The sequence below is a fragment of the Vigna radiata genome, chromosome 2, assembly GCF_000741045.1.
Source record: "Vigna radiata var. radiata cultivar VC1973A chromosome 2, Vradiata_ver6, whole genome shotgun sequence".
In the NCBI taxonomy this organism is placed as follows: Eukaryota; Viridiplantae; Streptophyta; class Magnoliopsida; order Fabales; family Fabaceae; genus Vigna; species Vigna radiata.
This window is the reverse complement of record NC_028352.1, coordinates 14,266,459-14,287,585: the sequence shown is the minus strand read 5'-3', so window position 1 is coordinate 14,287,585 and position 21,127 is coordinate 14,266,459. Positions and strand designations below refer to the sequence as shown.

At 30.7% G+C, this 21,127-nt stretch overlaps 2 protein-coding genes and 1 long non-coding RNA gene across 3 annotated transcripts; 1 reads left to right on the top strand and 2 right to left on the bottom strand.

The window, feature by feature from the left end:
• Positions 1-1,586: 1,586 nt before the first annotated feature.
• Positions 1,587-6,485, bottom strand: LOC106780741 (TMV resistance protein N-like). Its single transcript, XM_022778666.1, has 4 exons — positions 5,167-6,485; positions 3,196-4,309; positions 2,809-3,099; positions 1,587-2,715 (listed from the first exon to the last, which is right to left on the bottom strand). Exons 1-4 carry the CDS (start codon positions 5,673-5,675, stop codon positions 1,822-1,824), a joined length of 2,808 nt encoding a protein of 935 aa, XP_022634387.1. The 5' UTR covers positions 5,676-6,485; the 3' UTR covers positions 1,587-1,821.
• Positions 6,486-10,371: 3,886 nt separating this feature from the next.
• On the top strand, positions 10,372-13,436 carry LOC106755182 (thiamine thiazole synthase, chloroplastic). Its single transcript, XM_014637295.2, has 3 exons — positions 10,372-10,815; positions 12,481-12,969; positions 13,095-13,436. Exons 1-3 carry the CDS (start codon positions 10,414-10,416, stop codon positions 13,254-13,256), a joined length of 1,053 nt encoding a protein of 350 aa, XP_014492781.1. The 5' UTR covers positions 10,372-10,413; the 3' UTR covers positions 13,257-13,436.
• Positions 13,437-16,842: 3,406 nt separating this feature from the next.
• LOC106776484 lies at positions 16,843-20,925 on the bottom strand. The gene is made up of 4 exons (XR_001376899.2): positions 20,552-20,925; positions 20,379-20,464; positions 17,975-18,148; positions 16,843-16,988 (listed from the first exon to the last, which is right to left on the bottom strand). It is a non-coding gene; the product is annotated as an uncharacterized LOC106776484 (long non-coding RNA).
• Positions 20,926-21,127: the final 202 nt, after the last annotated feature.

The following is a 21,127-nucleotide window of genomic DNA, read 5'->3' as shown; positions in this document are numbered from 1 at the left end:
CAAAGAAACAAAATCAAGATGGTGGCTTATTTGTGAGGTGACGCAGTTCTTATTCAAGATGCCATAGGTGAGAAGGTACCTATCATATGCTGCAACCTGCAAAAGATAATTAATTTTGCTGGCTTGAATGCAAATTAGGAGCATAAAGCCACTTTGCGTTCAAGCTACTTTGAATCTGCTGAACATTTGTGCCTTTGAACAGGTTGGGAAATTTCTGCAGCTAATAGCAACTTTCATTGGGAGATTGTGTCATGTAGGAAGAATGAGAGTGTCATCGATGGCGACGCCAAACACAATGTCGATGACGTCTTCGATTGCACCGACATGGTGGCGGGTGTTGACGTTCTTTGGTTTTTGGGTGAAGAAGTAAACCCTAGATATTTTGAAATACTAGGTGTCACGTCAATTAGGCCACACAGTTGTCACATAATAAAAATTGGACATGTTGGTCAAGTTCCGTTAGTTTTTTAACGTCGTAAGCAAAAAGGATCAATTTAAACTGTTTTTTACCAAATATGGGATAACTTTGAACGACTGAAAAAAGGTAGGACAACTTTGAACAAATCCTACAAATCGAGGAAGCAAAATAAGTATTAAACCTTCTTTAAAAATCCACTTTTATTACTTTTATGTTTGTTAATTGTATTTATTAAAAGACGACGTGTCATAGGTGTATCCATTTATGTCATAATTGTATTTTTATAGTAGAGTATATTTATTTGATTTTCGAAATAATCAAAACTCGATCCTGTAATGCACTGGTTTAATTAAAATATGATTCTAAGTTTTGCAAGAATATTTAGAAATTTCAATCTATCCTCTCTTTTTACATAGCCTTTTAAATATAAGGGTGAGTATGTTGGTTGATCTTGAAATCTTTAAAATTAGTAACTCCCTCGCATATTGTAGCACAGGGGGAAGAGCTTTCTGGAAAAAAACTGAAATGCATTGCAAGACTAGAGAAAAGAAAAAAAATATATAACGACTCCATGAAAAAAATAGCAAAGTCTTTTTCTTCATCTATTTTTCATTTAAATGTTTTAAATATAATACTAAAAGTAAGCAGTTTATTTAATGTTAACTTTTGCATATTCAAAATTGTAGAACTTTGAGCAGCTTGAGTTCATGTGAAGACAAACTAAAAAATTAAATGAGAAATGAAATAGATTGTATCTTGCAAGGAAATAAAAAGAGCATTTCCTCTTACTTTTAAAAAAGTGAAATTTTACAATAACAATATTGTGTCTTGTGAAGGTATTACTAAAAACTTGCATTACAGAGCTGACAAATTTCAACCATGAATCATTGCTAAGTTTGATAGTTGTAGATCTTGCTCATTTACCCATCGATATCCGTATTTTTTCACTTCAAACACAAAATATTTTGATTCTGTATCCATGTTTTCAATACGAATCGGTTTCTGTATTGTAAACTTCAATCTGAAGTCACAAGTATCAAGTGTATCCCGAAATTTGCGTTCTTTCCAGAGGAACTCTTGACGAGACATATAAAATAGCCACATATGATCTGAGTGATCCACAGACAGAACCCTTCTTAAATCTATAGGAATTTTTCTTATGCGAAAACATGTTCTTGGAAAATTCAGTTTACCTGAAATACCTACACTGAATATTATACAACACACAACACCAACCCAATTATTATCATGCATAATAGGAGAGCCATCTATGATTATTGAATTGTCCATGCTCACAAGCTGATTGTTGAACCACATTGGTATTTCACTTCTAGGGATAATACTTTCAACACTTCGGCGGAATAAAGTGAATGTAAGACATTTCGCCTTGTACAACGAAAGAGTTATATGTTAGTAATTGTTTTCCAACACCAAAAGAGATTAAAAGAAGGAAAGGGGTAAAGAAGAAAGATGCACACCTGAACAATTTGTAACATCCATAAAACACTCATGCTTGTGCACCGTTTCCTCTTAACTATTTCTGGGCAGTTGAAAATAAGTAATCCTGCCTTTTCTTCATCCTCCTCTAGTGTAATAATATATACAGATGCAAAATATTCTCTCGAAATCTCGTAAACTTTTAAGGGCAAGTGAATTCGTGAAGGGAGGTCAGGCAAGTATTTCAAATGCTTGCAATGTTGTAAGTTTAAATAATACAGTCTGAAAAGGTTCCTGAGGTTTGGCAATATAACAAAATTGTTTCCCTTCAAATTTAACTTTTCTAAGCAACGTAACTTTCCAATGGCATCAGGGATTGTAACTAAGTTACAAAATCTTAGATCGAGTTCACGCAAACAAGGGAGAGTAGGAGAGGAGGGTAACTCTCTTTGTGCTCTTGAATACAACAAATCTAAAGTCCACCAAAGCATTTTTTTGATTGAAGGGGATGTTGAGTGGGAATGAATAAGACCTTTAACTAAACAAAGCTTCTCCAAATGCTCTGTGTTCCTTGCTTGATCTAATAACTCATTATTAAACAGGTTTGAACAACCAGAGACATTCAGATATTCAAGAGATTTCAAGCCCAATATGCTATTGGGTAAGCTTACTAAGTTTTTACAGTTTTCCAAATTCAAAATAGTAAGCTTCCTTAGAAAACCAATCGATGGACTGAGTTTTCGGAGCTGTATGCATCCTTCAAGATCTATCTCTTCAAGATTTAGGGCCTCTGCAACATCTGGCATCTCAACTAATTTTTTGGAGTTAGAGAGATACAAACGCTTCAAATTAGGTAGCACCTACAACAATTGGCAAATACAAGAAACCAATTAATAATGACACTTAGGTTATAATAATTTTTTTCTTAGAAATATATATTTAATGTTCATCACCTTTGTGTCACTCCATAATCGTCGAATACTGCTGTATCTCAATTTTAACTCAACTAGTTTGTGTGGCTGAAAACTTTGAGGCAAACACTCAAAAGGATATTTATACCAAGTAAGATATCCTAGTTCATTGGAAAGATGACTAAGACTTCCTGAAAAGTTCACGTCCGAACATAGAAGCGTGTTCTCAAGTCTAAGCAACTTAAGGTGTCTAATTTTCGATAGACCATTTACCCTCATAGGTTTAGAACTCCATTGTAAATCAACAGCTACGACTTCAAGAATTTCAGTTGTCTACGCATAAAGAATAAAATTGTTATATTTTTTGAAAGATTTTCATACTCTAAAAAAATGGCAACATAAAATTTTAATTGAATATATTAATTTTACCTGATTGTTTGACATTGCTTTGTGGAAATCTTGGTAATCGCACAACCTACTCCTCTTTAGGGGTTCCTTATGTGATTCTTCTTTGACAATACACCTACCCAAGTCATTCAATAACCTATGCATATAAATATGCCCATCCTCTTTTATTATTAGTGATTTGTCATGCAGAACTTGTAGACTGTATTCAGGATGAAATCCACGAAAGTTTAGAACTTCCTTCACATATTTCTCGTCATGCTTGCAAAGGGCACATGCAATATCCAAAAATATTTCTTTGTCTTCTTCATCCAGTTGATCAAAACTTATACGCAAAACATCCATAATATTTTTATTTTTTATTCCTTTTAGCCTGGCCACTGCACTTTTCCACTGTGACACATTTCGACCAAACAAAGATGACCCAATTACTTCAATTGCCAAGGGATGGCCCTGAGCATGAGATACCACATCAAATGCCAGCCTTTCATAATCACTCAAAATATAATTAAGTTTGAAAGCCTTTCTACATAACAGTTGCATAGCATTTTCGTTATTCAATGGAGGGACTCGATAAATGTCATCTACTCCATGTGTCCTCAATATATGTTCATCTCTAGAAACTATGATGATTATGCTCCCTCCACCTAAGCATTCATGCAACAAAGTGTCTCTGTTCCCTGTAAACATCTTTAGTTGTTCAACTTCATCAACATTGTCCAGAACTACAAGTGCCCTAACATTGTGCAGCCTAGACCACATCAAACATGTTCCCTCAAAAGAGTTTGAAATCTCTAGATATTTTTCATTTAAAGACTGAGAAATCAACTGCTTTTGTACACCTAGTGAACTTGAATCTCGATATATTTTACTTACATCATCAATAAAACAATGAAAATCATATTGATGATAGATTCTTTCGTATAAAGCTCGAACAAGAGTAGTCTTTCCTATGCCACCCATCCCACTGATTCCAACAACTTGAACATTATTAACTGATTCGTAACATACAAGATTTGCTAAGTTTTCAAGTCCATACTCTATCCCAACTAGTTCATCCTTTTGAAGACTACAAATTTTGGGACCCAAAATATTTGTTACGTTTTGAACAATTTCTTCAATTTGTACATATTGTGGCCTGAAATTTTATATGAAACGAAAGAAAATCACCCAATAGAACCAAAAAGAATATATGCATTTATAGGACAAAATAATATAAACGTAAAAGATTTAAACTTTCAAACTATCATTTTCGTAATTTGGAATAAGTTTGCATGTTTCCTCCTAAACCTCTGTTTTTACATCATAACACAAGATAAATCATGACTACCATGAAGAAAGTCCTATAACCCATCAAAATGTATTGTAAGTAGTCTATAGACAAAAATAACTTTAAATATGCAGAATGCATTAAATAATTTGATATTAGTTCCAATACAATCCTAAATAAATTTCCGTTTTATTAGTCCATTAAATAAGAGGTCCTAAAAGCCTAAGGCTCCAAAACAATCTTTTCTAAAAGTAGGTTAGGCTTGTGAACAAATTGTGTTTAACTTTATTATAATATTTTTAATTAATTATTAAATATGGACACTTCCGACCTTTAGTGACGTGGATGAGGCCAAATTAACAGCTGACATACAACTTGAGCTTTTGGTAAGCACTTGCAAATATCAATAAAGCTATATTTGTCATCAAATCAATTGATATCTTCTATCATCCAAAATTTCTCCAGGTTAACTATACTTCTCAAGAATTAATACATTACCTTTTATAAGCTATCTTTACATTGCTAAACCTCACTACCAAACTCATACCAATAACACACATCAACCACTGTTATCTACTTTTCCTAAATTCCTAACATCTCTGAACTCTAGTCTAGAAAGGGACAATGAATATATCAGAAAACAACAGGACATAGAAAGGTTTAAATATAACTGCATAGTAAATATATAATTGTGATAAATCTTGAAACGGAAGAGGATTACTCACTTATTTTGGATATCCCAACCAGAGAGATTGGCCATTTTTGTGAGAGTTTCTCTCCATCTCTGAGCTTCCTCCATCTTCGCTTGGTCGTCTCTGAATCTCTTTTCGTATTCAGCAAATGCTTTCTCATAACATTCACTTTGCTTGCGCACAACCGAAGGATCAACGTCATAAAAGACAGGTATAACACGTCTTGGTGAAGTTTCAACGCAGTTACGTATCTCTGCCAGTTCACGCAAGCACCAGGTGGAGGAAGCATAGTTCTTTGAGAAGACAACAATAAAAAGTCGAGAGCCTTGAATGGCATGGAGGAGCTCGGGTGCTATGGATTCACCTTTTTTGAGATCTTCATCATCTTTGAAGGCATCGATGCCTTTTCTACGGAGAGCTTCAAACAGAAAACCAGTGAAGTTGTTGCGCGTGTCTTCACCGCGGAAGCTCACAAATACATCATATGTTTGAATTGCATGAGATGAAGAAGTCCTGTATTGGACGATGGCGTTAGAAGACATTTGTGAAAGCCAAAGTTGTTGAGAGAGAAGAGTATTATTGGAATCACTGTGAAAGTTTAATGAATCCAAACACTGAAGAAATATATATCCACCAAAGTCTTTGTGGGAGAAATTCCAATTACTTTTGGGTCTTGGAATTCTTCTAAAACAACAATCTTGTAATCAAAATTAAAAGCAACAACTCATTCTGAAACTAAAAGCTTCTTCTAAAGTGACAATAGCATGATACTCTTTCTTTTATTTACTCAATGATGCTTCTGTAGTAGAGAAGACAAGCAGCAGAGGTTGCCTCTATTGAAGTAGATACCAGATTCAAGTTAAGGGTATTGGCCCAACTATCCTGATAAGCCAGGATACGCCACAATTTTCTTCTAGTTTCTTCACACTTTACATTAGTCAATGTAATTTAGATTAAAGCATTTAAATACCATGCAAATCTACCTTATCTATCTGTCTGCAATTGTTTGCTTGTCTTGTGTTATATTTTGTCTTTTTCCACTGTTCTTTTTTCTTAACTAGGAACTGACTGTACATTGTATGAAACTGACTATGGTTGCATGAAGCTTGCTCCAAGTTTACTATATTTAACCTTAGAGCATATGGATTAAACTTGAGTTCACAAAATTTAAGTATTTGAAACCAAATCTCTTATATCATATTGCATGTTATGTATTTGTAAGAAGGTGTCAGAGGGAAAGATCAAAAGGGCATCTTTGTGTAAAGTGAAATGCTTACCAGATTGGCCGCTTATGGCAATTATAGTTGAACACATGGAAAGACAGAGAGATTTGATCACTACTAAAACAGTGTCCCATCTTAGTGATCAAGCAATAAAGATGTTTGTAAGTCTCAACCACCAAACTCTGTTCTTTAATCTCTCTTCTTTTTTTCTCTCCTAAGAATTTCAATTTTGATTTCTTATTAGTATATTTTTTTCTGTTTTAGACATTTGAGAGTTTTTGGTTCATGAATGGTATGAATGGATATGAATGGCCTGTTTTGATTGGATTAGGCATAGTCTAAGTGGCTTTTTGGTTTGGTTAATATGCTGGTTGTGTGTGAATAAAAATCTGGTACAAAGTTGGGTTTAGTGTAGTCATTTTTCAGTCAAGTGGTTTGGAAGATTGATTTTTGGAATGCTAGAACGTGGATTAAAGGAGGCTTGAAGTCTTCAACATGGTACAAATGAGCTGAAAGTTTGCTTCAAATTATGTTTTTTTTGGTTGATGCAGCTGCTTCAGTGAAAACTGATGTATGTTAAGGGATTGGATTATTGTGCAGCTTCAGGACTATTAAGAACATGTTTTGTTATTTATTTTTTTATTTTTAGTATGTTATTTTGATAATTAATTGTATTAAACAATCTTATTTAAATATATTACACTGTATACGCATAGACATTTAAGTTTTATTATTCTTAATTTTTAAATTTAATTACGATTTTAAGTAATTAATATTAAATTTAATTACATATTTAAAAATTATATTTGTCATAATCAAATAAATTAAATAATATCAGAAGAAAAAAATTATCTGATTTACATTTCCAACGATTTTGAAACCTTCACAAAGAACGACAGTTTCCTGAAACTCCGAAAATCGTAACGATTTTGCAAAAACTGCCAGTAAATAATTTTATTAACGTTGTTGTTTCCAGTGGTTTTCGTAACTACAAAAAGTATATTTTTCAAAAATTATAACTGTCAATAAAGTCAAAAAAATATTTGATAAAATATTATATTTTTGTATTTAACGTGTGAATATTTTTCTCAAAAATTATAGTTTCGAAAATACTACGGTCTAGCTTTTTGTTTTTTGATAAATTTTCTCGAAAGATTTTACGAAAAGAAATAAGTATAGAAATTGATAATGAAGTAAAATAACATTACTTTTATAACAAGACAGAAAAAAGATACAACACATTGCACCAAAATCAGTCTCATATTGAATCCCCATGGAAATCAAAGTATCTCCCAAACATGGAATTGTCATCATGACTCATCTTCATGAACATTATAGAAGAAATCAAAGAGATCCAAATGATACCATATATATATTACAAGCATATATTTGCCTTTTCATAAATTCAAATTTCCAAAGGACAAGTTTAATTTTGATGCAATCCGTGATATCTTTACACAGAAGAAAGTGAAGCCATGTATTTAATTTCGAAGTCATGTGATTACAAAAAATGAATACCTTTTGGTGGGTAAATATCACAAAAAGTGTTAGATTGAACCCTTAGAATAATCCAGAATGATAGATCATTTCATAACATAGAAAACCCTAACATATAGTTTTTTTTTTATATTATATTATTATTCAACTACTGTAATTTAATATTGAAAGTTTTAAGGTGGTTTTTGTCTTTTTGTATAGTGTAAATTGAAATTGATGTAAAATTTTCAAAATTCCTTGAGACATTCATGAAATTATTTATTTATGGATGGTTCAACATCATTTCCAATACAGTTCATTAAAATAGATCCTGGTAAATTATTATATATGTAATTTATCGATGTAAACTGTCCAATGGTTTTATTTAAAACATCTAATATAAATTATAAATTGAAACATGTAAACTTTTTAGCAAATATTTATTAGCATTTAATTTATGCCTGAACTATTAATAATATGTTTTAACTTATATATCATGTATTAAAGTGATAAGAACAGAAAATATTTTGAGGCACATGAAAATTTGCATATATTACATATATAAACTATTTTCAGAAATTGTCTGGGAAGTTACCATTAGACATCAGTGTGATAACTGAGGGTATGTTTATTTAAAGATTTAAATATGTTTTTTATTCTTTAATTTTTAGTGAAATTTGAAATTAGTTTCTTTTCAAAACATTAGTCTAATTTTGGTTGTTTATACTATTTAAAATATTTTTGCTTCAATCTTATATGAGAAATGCGATTGAAACATTAAATAAAGTTAACAAATTTTGGTTAAAATGACTAAATTTATATATTTTTAAAGTTGATGGACTAAATTAAACCAAAATTTTGAACATGGACTAATTCTAATTTTACTGAAAGTTAAGGAATCAAAAACATATTTAACCCTTCTTTAAATAATATTTTTTATTTTATTTTTATTCACAATTTCAACGACAAAAAATAAATTTAAAAAAGTAAATAATAAATAATAGAAATTGCAAATGATTAATCTAACTGCTTTTATATATTCTTATAACTACTGCAAATAAAAAATTAATGACCAACGGAAATATATAAAAGAAATAATTGTACATAATCCATATGAAAATATTATTAAGAAGTAATCACATATTATATAAGACATAAATCTAATATAATATTATGTATAGTCCTTTTTTATGACAAAATAGAGATAAGAGTACTTCAAAAGAAAAGGAAAGGAATAATTAGTGTATAACATTACAAACTATATCTATATTAAGTTACCTATATATCTCGTTTGATATATTATATATGTTTTTGTAAAGTTTATGATCATGACGAATAACGACATCATAGGATAATTATAGATGATTTACAATTTATTAAGTTTTAAATAAAAAATAATATACTAGAAATTCATAAAATGATTACATAGTTTTCACTAATCTTACAATTTATATTCAAACATAATAATTTTCATAATTCATCCATTGTTGACACTTTAGATATAAACCTCTTTACTCTGATGGATGATGCACTAGTAATCTTTTTTAAGAATGACTATATTAGAAATGAACTTTAACCCTAACTCAATCTCACAAAATCAACTTATAAAGTGAAGTGTACCTATTTATATATTATAAATTTATCTTATATCTAATCTATGTGAAACTTCTAACCATTTTAATTATTAATAAAATAAGGACGATCACATTTTAGTTTTTGTCATCAATATATCATTCACACATAGTTTATACCTCACGTACCATTTGTGGGACCAATTCTTTTATCTCATTCATGTACTTCCATATTCCTAAAACATCATTCTTCCATTTTATATTACCACATCTTAAAAAAAAAATTGACAAACTCTTTTATTGATCCCAGTTACTCACTTAACTATTAAAATCTCAAAAAACACTACTCAACTAATAAATGACTCAAAGTATTAGAAAGGAATTATATATTAATTTGCTTAGCAGATTAAGTATTGAGAAAAAATTACATATTAATGCGCTTAGTTTAATTTAAATATCTATCTATAGACTAGTATTTTAATTTAATTTAAAAATCTCTTTATTGATAAATTCAAATTTTATTATAAGTTTTTCATTCCTGATAAATATTTTCTTTTGTTTTTGTCAAAATAATTTAAATAATATTTCAAACAATAAAATTGTGACTTTTAAATAACACTTTTTTAAAGAGTAAAAGAAATTATTTTAAATAGTACTAAAGACAAAATATTTTTTTCTAAACAAACAAAAACATAATCACATGACAACAGAAATATTTGTTTAATCATTTTATTACTTTGTAACGGAGATATTTCCACATAAGATGAGTGTGGTCACAGCTGCAGCAACAGCACCAAACAGTGATTGCTTCGGAAAACAGAAAACTCTGCACCTTTGATTTCCAACAAAATTCCACGTGTCCTCCATGCACGCCATCAAAGAACCGTTCTCACAAACTTTCTCTCTCCATTTCTTATTTGTCACCTTTGAAACTTTTCCATTCTTGCATACTACTCTCCTTAATAAATACCACACTCTCCAAACCAAAATCACATCTCACATTTTCACTCATGGCTTCCACAATCACCTCTTCCTCCTTATTCTCTGCCTCCATTCTCTCTCCACCCTCATCATCCCTCTTCTCCACCAAACCCACTCATGTCATCCCCACTCCCCGCTTCCACGCGCCTCGCGCGTCCATGTCCATCGCTTCCCCACCCCCTTACGACTTCTCTTCTTTTAGGTTCCAGCCAATCAAGGAATCCATTGTGTCACGTGAGATGACGCGCCGCTACATGACCGACATGGTCACGCATGCTGATACTGATGTTGTCATCATCGGTGCTGGGTCAGCCGGACTTTCCTGTGCCTACGAACTCAGCAAGAACCCTTCCGTTAATGTTGCCATCATCGAACAGTCCGTCAGTCCCGGTGGCGGCGCGTGGCTCGGTGGCCAGCTCTTCTCCGCCATGGTGAGTAACTGTAACATTCTTTTCTCTAAAGACCAGTCACCTTGCTTCTACTGTTATTATTTTGTTCCTGTTATTTATTTTCTTCTAACTGGGAAAAGATAAAAGGAGATCTTATAAAATAATCACTGAAACGCATGGGTGACTTTTGTGTTTATTAATAATTATTTAATATTTATATTTTTAAATTATTAATGATTATTTAATTTTTAAATAGCTTTATATTTAGTGCTTATTTTATTCAAATGAAATATTTACAAAATAAATACCATGTCATGAGATTAAGCCTTATTCAAATATTTTTACATTTTTGAAATAGTAAATTTTTTTATCTAATTACAAGTAAATCGACATGACGAGTATTTCTTTTAGAGAAGGGATAAGTTTCTATGTATCATGATTTAATATTTTAATTTTGGTTTTTTTTTTTAGATTTAGTATTTGACTCTGTTAGATCAGAAAAAAAAAAAAAAACATGGGAACTTTTTAGTATCTAGTATTCCATTCCGTTTTAGAACATGATATTTTTTCAAAGCAAGATAAAAAAATTTCTTGCACATTAAAAAGTGTAACATAAGAATAATTTTTTTTAAAAAATAATATTTTTAATTATTATTTTACCAGAATAATAAAAGTACTGATTTCTTGAGGTATAGTTCTAGAACATTCGATCATGTTTGCACTAAAATGCATTTATTTGACCCTTATTATTATAATAATATTATTAATAATAATAATTAATTTTTATTAAATACTTTAATAGACGGAAAAAATAATTATTAATTGTGCATTAAAACATTTATTAAAATTTTAAATATTTTAATTATTAATTTACCAAATGTAACAAAAGTACTATTTTCTTCATAAAAAAGTTCTAATACTAGAAATTTTACTCAATTATTATCAATATCTGACTAATTGAAAGAGAATTTGGACTGATCTTATTTAAAGGAAAATAGTTGCATGCTATTTTTTTTTATATGTTGATTTTTTTTTATCAAATATATCCTTTGATTATTCCATATAAAGGGTTATCATTTACAGAAAGACAAATGTTATAAACTTTCCTCTAGTATTATTTTTATATTATTATTATTATAAAATTATGTAGGTTTAAAATATATAATATTGTTTTAATAATTTTTGGTTAAAGATTTATTGTAAAAAAAAAATCATATCAAAGCATAAGAAACAAATAGTGAAAAATATGAATATGTGATTGACTTAATCAATTTTAATTAATAGTGTAAGAGTATATTGAAGGGTCATTGTGAAACAAAATATATTAAAAGCTATAAATCAAATGTTAAATAATGTGAAGAATAATAATTTAATAACTTTACCTTTTTAACAAATATAATAGTAAATTAAAAGGGTCATTGTAAAAAGAGAAAAAAAAAATTACTATCAAAGGTTATGCAAAAAAAAAAATGAATTACAAAAGGAATATATTAAAGGGTTAGTGTAACAAAAAAGTGCTTCAAGGGTATGAAAATGAATGTATATATAAATTTTAATGAATAGAATAACAGTGCATTAAAGGGAATTTCAAACTAAAGGAGAAATACTGACAGGTGGATGAAAAAGAAAAGAATAGTAGTAGAAAATTGTGAAGAGATAGGAAAGAGATAATCTAAATGTAATGGTACTGTGAATGTGAAAGTGCAGATAGTGCGTAAGCCAGCACATCTTTTCCTTGACGAGCTTGGTCTTGAGTATGACGAGCAAGAGAACTATGTGGTGATCAAGCATGCTGCACTGTTCACTTCGACCATCATGAGCAAGCTGTTGGCGAGGCCAAACGTGAAGCTGTTCAATGCAGTGGCAGCTGAAGATTTGATAGTGAAGAATGGAAGAGTTGGTGGGGTTGTCACTAACTGGGCCTTGGTTTCCATGAACCATGACACTCAATCGTGCATGGACCCCAATGTGATGGAGGCTAAAGTGGTGGTGAGTTCTTGTGGCCATGATGGACCCTTTGGAGCCACTGGTGTGAAGAGGCTCAAGAGCATTGGCTTGATTGATAATGTGCCAGGAATGAAGGCCCTTGACATGAACATGGCTGAGGATGCCATCGTCAGACTCACTAGAGAAATTGTTCCTGGCATGATCGTTACTGGAATGGAAGTTGCTGAGATTGATGGTGCTCCAAGAATGGTAAAACTTTCTCTCTGCATGTATTATGTGTTTTTGGAAGTGTTTGTGTTTTTTATATATTAAATAGTTATTTTATTTTCTAAAATTTAATTTATTTGTTTGGGGTTTGGCAATTGAAAATGCAGGGTCCAACCTTTGGAGCAATGATGATATCAGGGCAGAAAGCAGCGCATCTGGCTTTGAGATCTTTGAAACTTCCCAATGCTTTGGAATCTGTGGGAAATGTTCATCCTGAGCTTGTCCTAGCTGCTGCTGCTGCTGAATCTGTTGAAATTGCAGATGCTTAAATCAATGTTGCATTAAATTTAACTTGGTTGTATTATCAATGCTTGCAACTAGAAATAATATAGCAGTAGTTCAAACATTAAGCTTTTAAGATGTTGGTAGTGATGAATTGGTGTGGTTGATTAGACTCTATGAGGTTGTTGGTAATATCATGAATTATGTTTGTCAACTCTTTTTTCTCACACCCTCAAACCTCTGTTTTGAATGACCACATTCTTGTTCCAAGTTTCATGTTATGTTTAACTTCTTTTTTTATTTTCAAAAATTAAAATCAAAGTTTCTGAAATAGTATTTTAGATGACGTTTTATATGAAAAATCCCTTAATGGGATAATCTCATTTTATAAAAAATTTAAAATAATTTATAAGAAAATAATTCCCTTATAAGAAAATAAATTTTAAAATATTATCAGAATATTCTATTATTTAAAAGTATAATAATTTAAATTAACTAAAATAGTTTGAAAATTTTCACCCTTTTCATATTTATGTATATTTTTTACATATGAAATGTTTAAAATTAATTGATGTTTAATCATTAAAATAATTTTTTAAATATATTTAATTTGTGTTACATATAATAGAAACTTATTTATACTTTCTTTCCAACAAAAGCACTTTAAATTTAAATACTTATATCAAAATATTGTAATTTGGAATTGTTCCGAGGAACACATCTAAAGGAGTACTATATTTATTAATAAAACTTATTAATAAAATTTCAATGTAAAAAATGATAAATTGAACTGAATCGTTAAAAAGTAAATAAAAGATTTTTTAAAAAATATTGAATTAAAAATTAATTTAGACTAATTAAATTATTTTTTATTTTATCAATTTACACTGTACTAGAAATTGAAGTTCACTAATCATTTAAATATCCATTAATTTTTTATTACAATGAATTAGTAATTGAAATTTTTTAATGTAAATGTTTAAAAACAACTTCTTTATTTTTTTAAAATTAATTATTAAAGAAGAATTTCGGTTGAAAATTGTAGTAATTTCTTCGAGAATGATCCTAAATTAAAGCTATATAGGTAACAACAGTAGGCTTCTAACCTTCCACCAACTACGAGTGAGCAAATAAAAGTATTCTCTAAGGAAGTAAATTATAAAATTATATTAAATTACAATATAAACTGAATAAAACTATTAATTATACAAATTTTAAACTTTTAAATTGAATTATACTAATTTTTAAACTAAATAATATAACATGTTATTATTAATTAAGATTTATTTTAATATTTATCTTATTTTATTCATAAGTATCTAATAAATTAATTTTTTAATCATTTGATATTATTATTTTCTATTTTATTTATATTTCTTTTATTAATTAAAAATCATTTTATTTTTATTTATTTATTTTATTTTATTGATAAAAAATACACTAACATAATATATATATATATATATATATATAATATAAAATAGTTTTTTATTTATATACACGTTTATTGATAAAAAAAAACTAAATTTTGTAATAAAAAAATTGTTTTAAAAAATTAATTATTATTTTTTTATTTTATTAATATTTTACTTTTAAATATCGTTTTTTTCAAGACTTAACGGAAACTAAAAAAGAGAAAAATAAATACAATTTTCATAGTTAACTGAACTACTGTTATTGAATTCAATTTTTAAAAACTAAACCTTAAAATAGTATAACTTTTAATAAAAGTGGATCAGTTTTTTTAATATAATATAATCAAGTTAATTATAACCATAACACCAACATCATCTGAAATAGTTTATTTGCATGAAACACCTTTCTTCCTTTCAGGTATGCATGAATAAGAGCAGTATAAGTATAAACACGGGGAACAATGCCATTCTTTTTCATTTCTTCAAACAACAAAAAAAGCCTCGTTGCTGCATATACTACCAATAAATATATTATAAAGCTGATAGCTGGGTTGACACCTACAGTTATCCATTTTCCTAAACAACTTATAGGCATAAGTGTAATCCTCGGATTTATAAAAGGGATGTACAAGAGAATTAAACATCTTCCTATTAGGATAACAGTGTTCTGTCATCAAGCCTTCTGTTACCTTCACTAATGTTTACAAGAGTCCTGATCACTCTCCCCAATCATATGTTATGTTCCTTATTTTAATCATTACACTTTCATTTCATCATTAACTTCACTATTTTATTGCATAAGCTTTTTTTTTTTTAAATGAGTAAATATTCAATACATACATCCATATTGTAAATAAATTTTACAGCACCTGTTGCTTATGTGGAAGATAATCTGTGTCAATAATCATCTTTTTTCTCAACAGAGAAAGGTATCACAAAGGACAGAGTATGAAGAAAAGATCAAAAAAAATTTCACAACAAAGCATCTCATAGATTATCTGAGATGTCTAAAAAAGCTCAAACACAAGAAAAAAAAAACCTGATTGGATGGGGGACAGTGAGTGTTTGGAATGGTCTTTTAAAGAAATGGAACATGCCACTTTATAGACAAAAGTGTGAAACGGCCAAGAAGAATAGATATCTGACAAGGGTGGTTGTTTGCACACTGGAGGATCCATTAGCTTTATAAGATATATACAGTATATAACTCATGCACACTAATGGATCCCCAGTGTGCAAACAACCACCCTTGTCAGATGTCCTGTTCTTCTTGATTGTTTCATACTTTTGTCTATAAAGTGACATGTTCCCCTTCTCTAAAAGACCATTCCAAACACTATCCCCCATCCAATCAGGTTTTTTTCCCTTTTGTTCTAGCTTTGTTAAACATCTCAGATAATCTGTGTGGAAGATAATCTGTTGCTTATGTGGAAGATAATCTGTGTCAATATTCATCTTTTTTCTCAACAGAGAAAGGTATCATGGAGGACTGAGCATGAAGAAAAGATCAAAAAAAATTTCCACACCAAAGCATCTCATAGATTATCTGAGATGTCTAAAAAAGCTCGAACACAAGGGAAAAAAACCTGATTGGATGGGGAACATTGTTTGGAATGGTCTTTTAGAGAGGTGGAACATGTCACTTTATAGACAAAAGTGTGAAACGGCCAAGAAGAACAGGATATCTGACAAAGGTGGTTGTTTGCACATTGGGGGATCCATTAGCTTTGTAAGATATATACGATTATCCGTATATAACTCATGCACGCTAATGGATCCCCCAATGTGCAAACAACCACCCTTGTCAGATGTCCTGTTCTTCTTGATTGTTTCACACTTTTGTCTATGAAATGACATGTTCCACTTCTCTAAAAGACCATTCGAAACATTATCCTCCATCCAATCAGGTTTTTTTCCCTTTTGTTCTAGCTTTTTTAAACATCTCAGATAATCTATGAGATGCTTTGGTGTGAAAATTTTTTTTGATCTTTTCTTCACTCTCAGTTCTCCATGATACCTTTCTCTATTGAGAAAAAAAGATGAATATTGACCAGGAAAAAGGCCTCAGTACTACATCTATCACAATTGTAAACACTAAAGAAGAGATAAAAGGCTTACATCGAAATGTTAGATTCAGGGGTTGTGTTAAATAAGGTAAATGTCAGCAATTTTGCATGGTGTCTTCGTAGAGCTGGAAAGTTTGATAAAGCCTTTAAGATTTTGCATGGTGTCTTTATAGAGATGGAAAGTTTGATAAAACATTGCTCCCAGTGTTAATACTTATACTATTTTAATTTATAGCTTTTGCAAAGCTGGTCTTATTGAACAGGCTCACAAGATTGAAGAACTCATGATGTAATCAATCTGAAAATTGAAAATAAGGAAGATTGGTCACTTGAAACATTTTATATAGAAGAGCATGGAAGTGCATGTATTATCAGGAGAAGTGATGGGGAGAGAGACAAGGAGAAAGAGTATGCAATTATTGATGTGGGAGATGAGGAAACATGTTTAAACCTACGTGCCCACGGTTCTAGTGCTTATGTTGGACTACTCTCATTCTCTCTCTCATGACATTAAAATAGTGAAAGAGGCCTATTGTCTTCCTTTTGCACCGAGCTACCTTCTAACTCCACAATAGTCTTCAATGGTACATAGCTCATATATGTGTTTAATGACACTATAGAAATCATCTTCACCCCTTTCTCTAAGGCCTTTAACATGAACCCCACTATTTATAGTCCTCTTGCCCTGGCTCCATGCATGGGTATGAAATTTAACATGAATCCCTAATAGTTTGACCATCTAACTCATATTTAAGTAAGGGTAGAACCATGTGAAACTAACACCAACTTGGTGCATGTGCATTCTATGAACTGTGATATACAATTTATTAAGAGCAATAATATACAATTTCAGATTAACCACAGCTGATACATCAATTTCCATGTATATATCTTAAACATCTATGATCAGTTCTTGCAATGTATAAGACTGGCTGAGACACTCAAATTTTCCTCCCAAAGTTCCTACAATATGTACACATCCATAACAAAAGAAAATGTAGACTCAGTTACCAAAAGTAAACAGAAAAAAGAGAAGCACACAAACAAGTGGGTGGGAATTCTTTCAAATGAAAAGAAAATACATCCAAGTTTAAGAACCATTGCAGCTGATGATTAATTTGAAACTGTGCATGACAGCATGCAAAGCTTTGACCCAAAAAATAAAGTAATAATGAGCTTAAATCATGACCCATAAACAAATTAAAATTTAAAAGCAGAAGGAAAAGTAATAAGGAGCTTCAAGCATAAACAAATTAAAATTTAACTGCAAAAGAAAAAGTGTACCAATTTCTGTCTCAAAAGTGGATGTAAAGATTCTCAAAGTGCTTGAGCATAAGCTCCAATCCTAGAAGACTGTGCTTGAGCTAGAGCCTCTCTCAAAGAATATGGCTGGCTAGGGGAGCTTAACTGGGAATTAACTCTCTGCCATAAATACCCGTTATCTGGTATTCCCTGAGGCTGCCAAATAAATTTAATTACTGAAATGCACAAAATGCAGACACCTACATACATGCAGTAATTAAGCTAAATAAGAAAGCATATGCTATACAAAGATATCAAACAGTAGAAAAACATATTAGAACTTTGTACTAGTACTGGCTAATTGACAAAAACAAGATTAGAGGAACAATTAGCACAAATTCTCAGCAAGATCAAAATTTCAAATTAATCAACAAGGAATGACATGATTGACAAGTGATAAGGGGAGGGAAGGGACCAGGGAGTGTGTGCAATTATGGTGAACAGAAGTATTGATGAGTGTTAGTCCATGTTCTCATTACATTGTCATACAGTGCGTGGAAAATGAAGCTCCAGAGCTAAGTCCAAACTACCCTAACCAGGTTGCAAGCATTGGGCTAGAGGTGGGGGTTCTGGGTTTGGTTAAGGCTATGCCCAAGATGAAGGATATCTAAAGCCTACTGATCTACTAAGCCTCACAGTTTTATACACCATGCCTTGAGGATCTTTTATGACAACCAAAAGTGTTAGTCACGAATTTGAGTAAAGGGGACCAATATTGAATCTGTAACATGTAACATCTTCATACATGCTTGTACTTTAAAAGAGCGAATAGGAAAGACTGAATTGTCCTGTTGTCTAAAATGTTGAAAATTGATACAAATATATACATCCGAATGAGGTGACCCTAATTGAAGAAATAAAACCTAGACACTATATCTTGAGTGTTTCTGGTGTGGTTCTTTAATCAAAACTATGGTTTCACTTCAGTGATCTTTGTTGTTTTATAGATTAATTTTAAATAAAACGTAGATTTGCTACCTGACAATTTTAACAAAGATTAGTACTAAGAATGGAAGTCCAGGATGGATACCTGACAACCTAAACTTTGGTCACATAGATTATTTCTATTTGGCTATTGGCACTGCTAAGTGTTCTAAACTTGATAGCTTTCCTTATAGTCTCCATGTTTTATACTTACAAAAGACCAATGGGAACTCTGCGCTGAAAACTTGCTTATGCAAGTTTCCTTCTCTACCAGTCCTCTTCTTTGCCAACACTGTTTCATTTTCACACTGTAATCTCTCATATCCTTTAAACTTTTCAAAATTCTGTAAAATTCTTATTATCATTACTGCTTAAGAAAATTGCCTTGAGTAAAAATTCTCATCATTTCTCTGACCTTTATTTATTTTTTTAATAAAATGTACAAATCTAAGTTTATAATTCAGTTTTTGATTTTTTGAAATTCAACTTGACTTAAAATTTATTTGTGTGTTATGTTAATTATATATCTAACATGTATTATTTAAGTAAACTAATCACTGCCTTGTTTTGAAATCGAAGGATATAAAATTTTAGGATATAGAACATCTTTATTCTATTCAAATTTTAATATTTTTCCTACTTTTGGAGTGAAAGAGAGTGAATTTAAAAATTAGAGATTTATATCATTCCTATTCTCACGACATTGAATTATAATACAAATCAAATCAAATTATTATTTGGTATAATCTAGATCTAATTATCAATTAGGAGAAACTCAAGTTATAACTTAAATTTAAAATTAAAAGAAAAATGAATGTAAAAGAATCTATTTAAAACTTAATTCAAATTGTATGTTTATAATTAAGTTAACTATAATGTATGCTCATAATTTTGTGAATTAAACTTTAAGAATTAATCTTTCATTTTGATTTATGCACCCTTTTTGCCGTGTGTAGCCTAAACCATCAACATGTTATATCATTTTAAGTGTTTTTAACTGAAATTGTTTCATATTATGTTGTTCCTTTTACAAAAGAAACAAGGGTTGTAGGATCAAAATTTGATTGTATATGTTTGACATTAAGAAAATAGAAACAATTAAAAGGGTTGTAGGATCAAAATTTGATTGTCCTATTACTCATAACAAAAGAAGCTAGTTGTTTTCAAACATTTGCACGTTAAAGGATGAAAACACAGAAAAGTTGTTTTCAGTTTTTCCTCTTCAAATCAAATATCTAAACACAAAATAGCTTCAAAACAATGTGACGGTTATGAAATCTTTTAATAACCACTTATTTCAGGATGCAGAAATGAACACACAAATCGAATACCCAGTTTCATGCATTTTTTGACCTCCAAAACTCATCTCCATCAACATCTCATCCCATCCCTTCCCTAAACACCTATTTTCAATAACAGTCAAGGTTTAAGACAAACCTAAATTTAAACAATTGAAACTTACCACGTGTAGAAGACAATGGCAGCTCGAACTTATATCTTCCAGATCGAAGAAACCAACCTAGGGTTTCCTTAATCGCAATTTCAAACCTCCAAACAACAACGAACCAAAAATAGGTCAATGTAACAACAACCAACGAAAAAAAAAAATAAAGAATCAAAGCTTCGACTACTCACCGGGGTTCGAGTAGGAGGACAACTACGGTTCGACTCAGGGAAAACGATGCCTCCAATGTGTCAATATACGGTTCCAATGAGGGAGGATGGTGGTTCGGCAGAAGGAAACAAAAGGTTCCCGTCACACGACTGTGAGCTCTCGTAAGGAGAACGATTGTGCGAGGTTACGCTTCCCGCCAAACGACTGCAAACGAGTGCGAGGGAAAGCAGACTGGGCTCGAGAGTGCAGAGAGAACGAGTGTGGGGGAAGAAGAGAGTGCAGGGAGAATGTTAGGCTGGAGAGTGAGAAGAGAAAGGAGGAGAAGGTTAGGGCTGGAGAGTGAGAAGATTCGAGAATTAGAACAATCGAGAATGAGATCCTCTGAACTAAATGTTATTTTCTAATTACTAAATGTTATTTTATAATTATTATTAACTCGATATCCGTAGTTAAAATTATCAGATAATATTGTCTTCCGCTTACATATGATTATATATATATATATATATAAGGATAAATCTTTGACAAATTTTACGCTTAAATACCCCAATATTACATACCAATAATATTAAAGAGGGATCATCTCTATAAAAATT

Bases quoted from the DNA above. Each gene is read 5' to 3' on its own strand.
- LOC106780741 (XM_022778666.1), bottom strand. From the start codon at position 5,675: ATGTCTTCTAACGCCATCGTCCAATACAGGACTTCTTCATCTCATGCA. The intron at 4,310-5,166 runs GTGAGTAATCCT...ATAAAATTTCAG, and splicing joins GGTTGGGATATCCAAAATAA to GCCACAATATGTACAAATTG. The intron at 2,716-2,808 runs GTGATGAACATT...CAATTGTTGTAG, and splicing joins GATTATGGAGTGACACAAAG to GTGCTACCTAATTTGAAGCG.
- LOC106755182 (XM_014637295.2), top strand. From the start codon at position 10,414: ATGGCTTCCACAATCACCTCTTCCTCCTTATTCTCTGCCTCCATTCTC. The intron at 10,816-12,480 runs GTGAGTAACTGT...GTGAAAGTGCAG, and splicing joins GCCAGCTCTTCTCCGCCATG to ATAGTGCGTAAGCCAGCACA. The intron at 12,970-13,094 runs GTAAAACTTTCT...TTGAAAATGCAG, and splicing joins TTGATGGTGCTCCAAGAATG to GGTCCAACCTTTGGAGCAAT.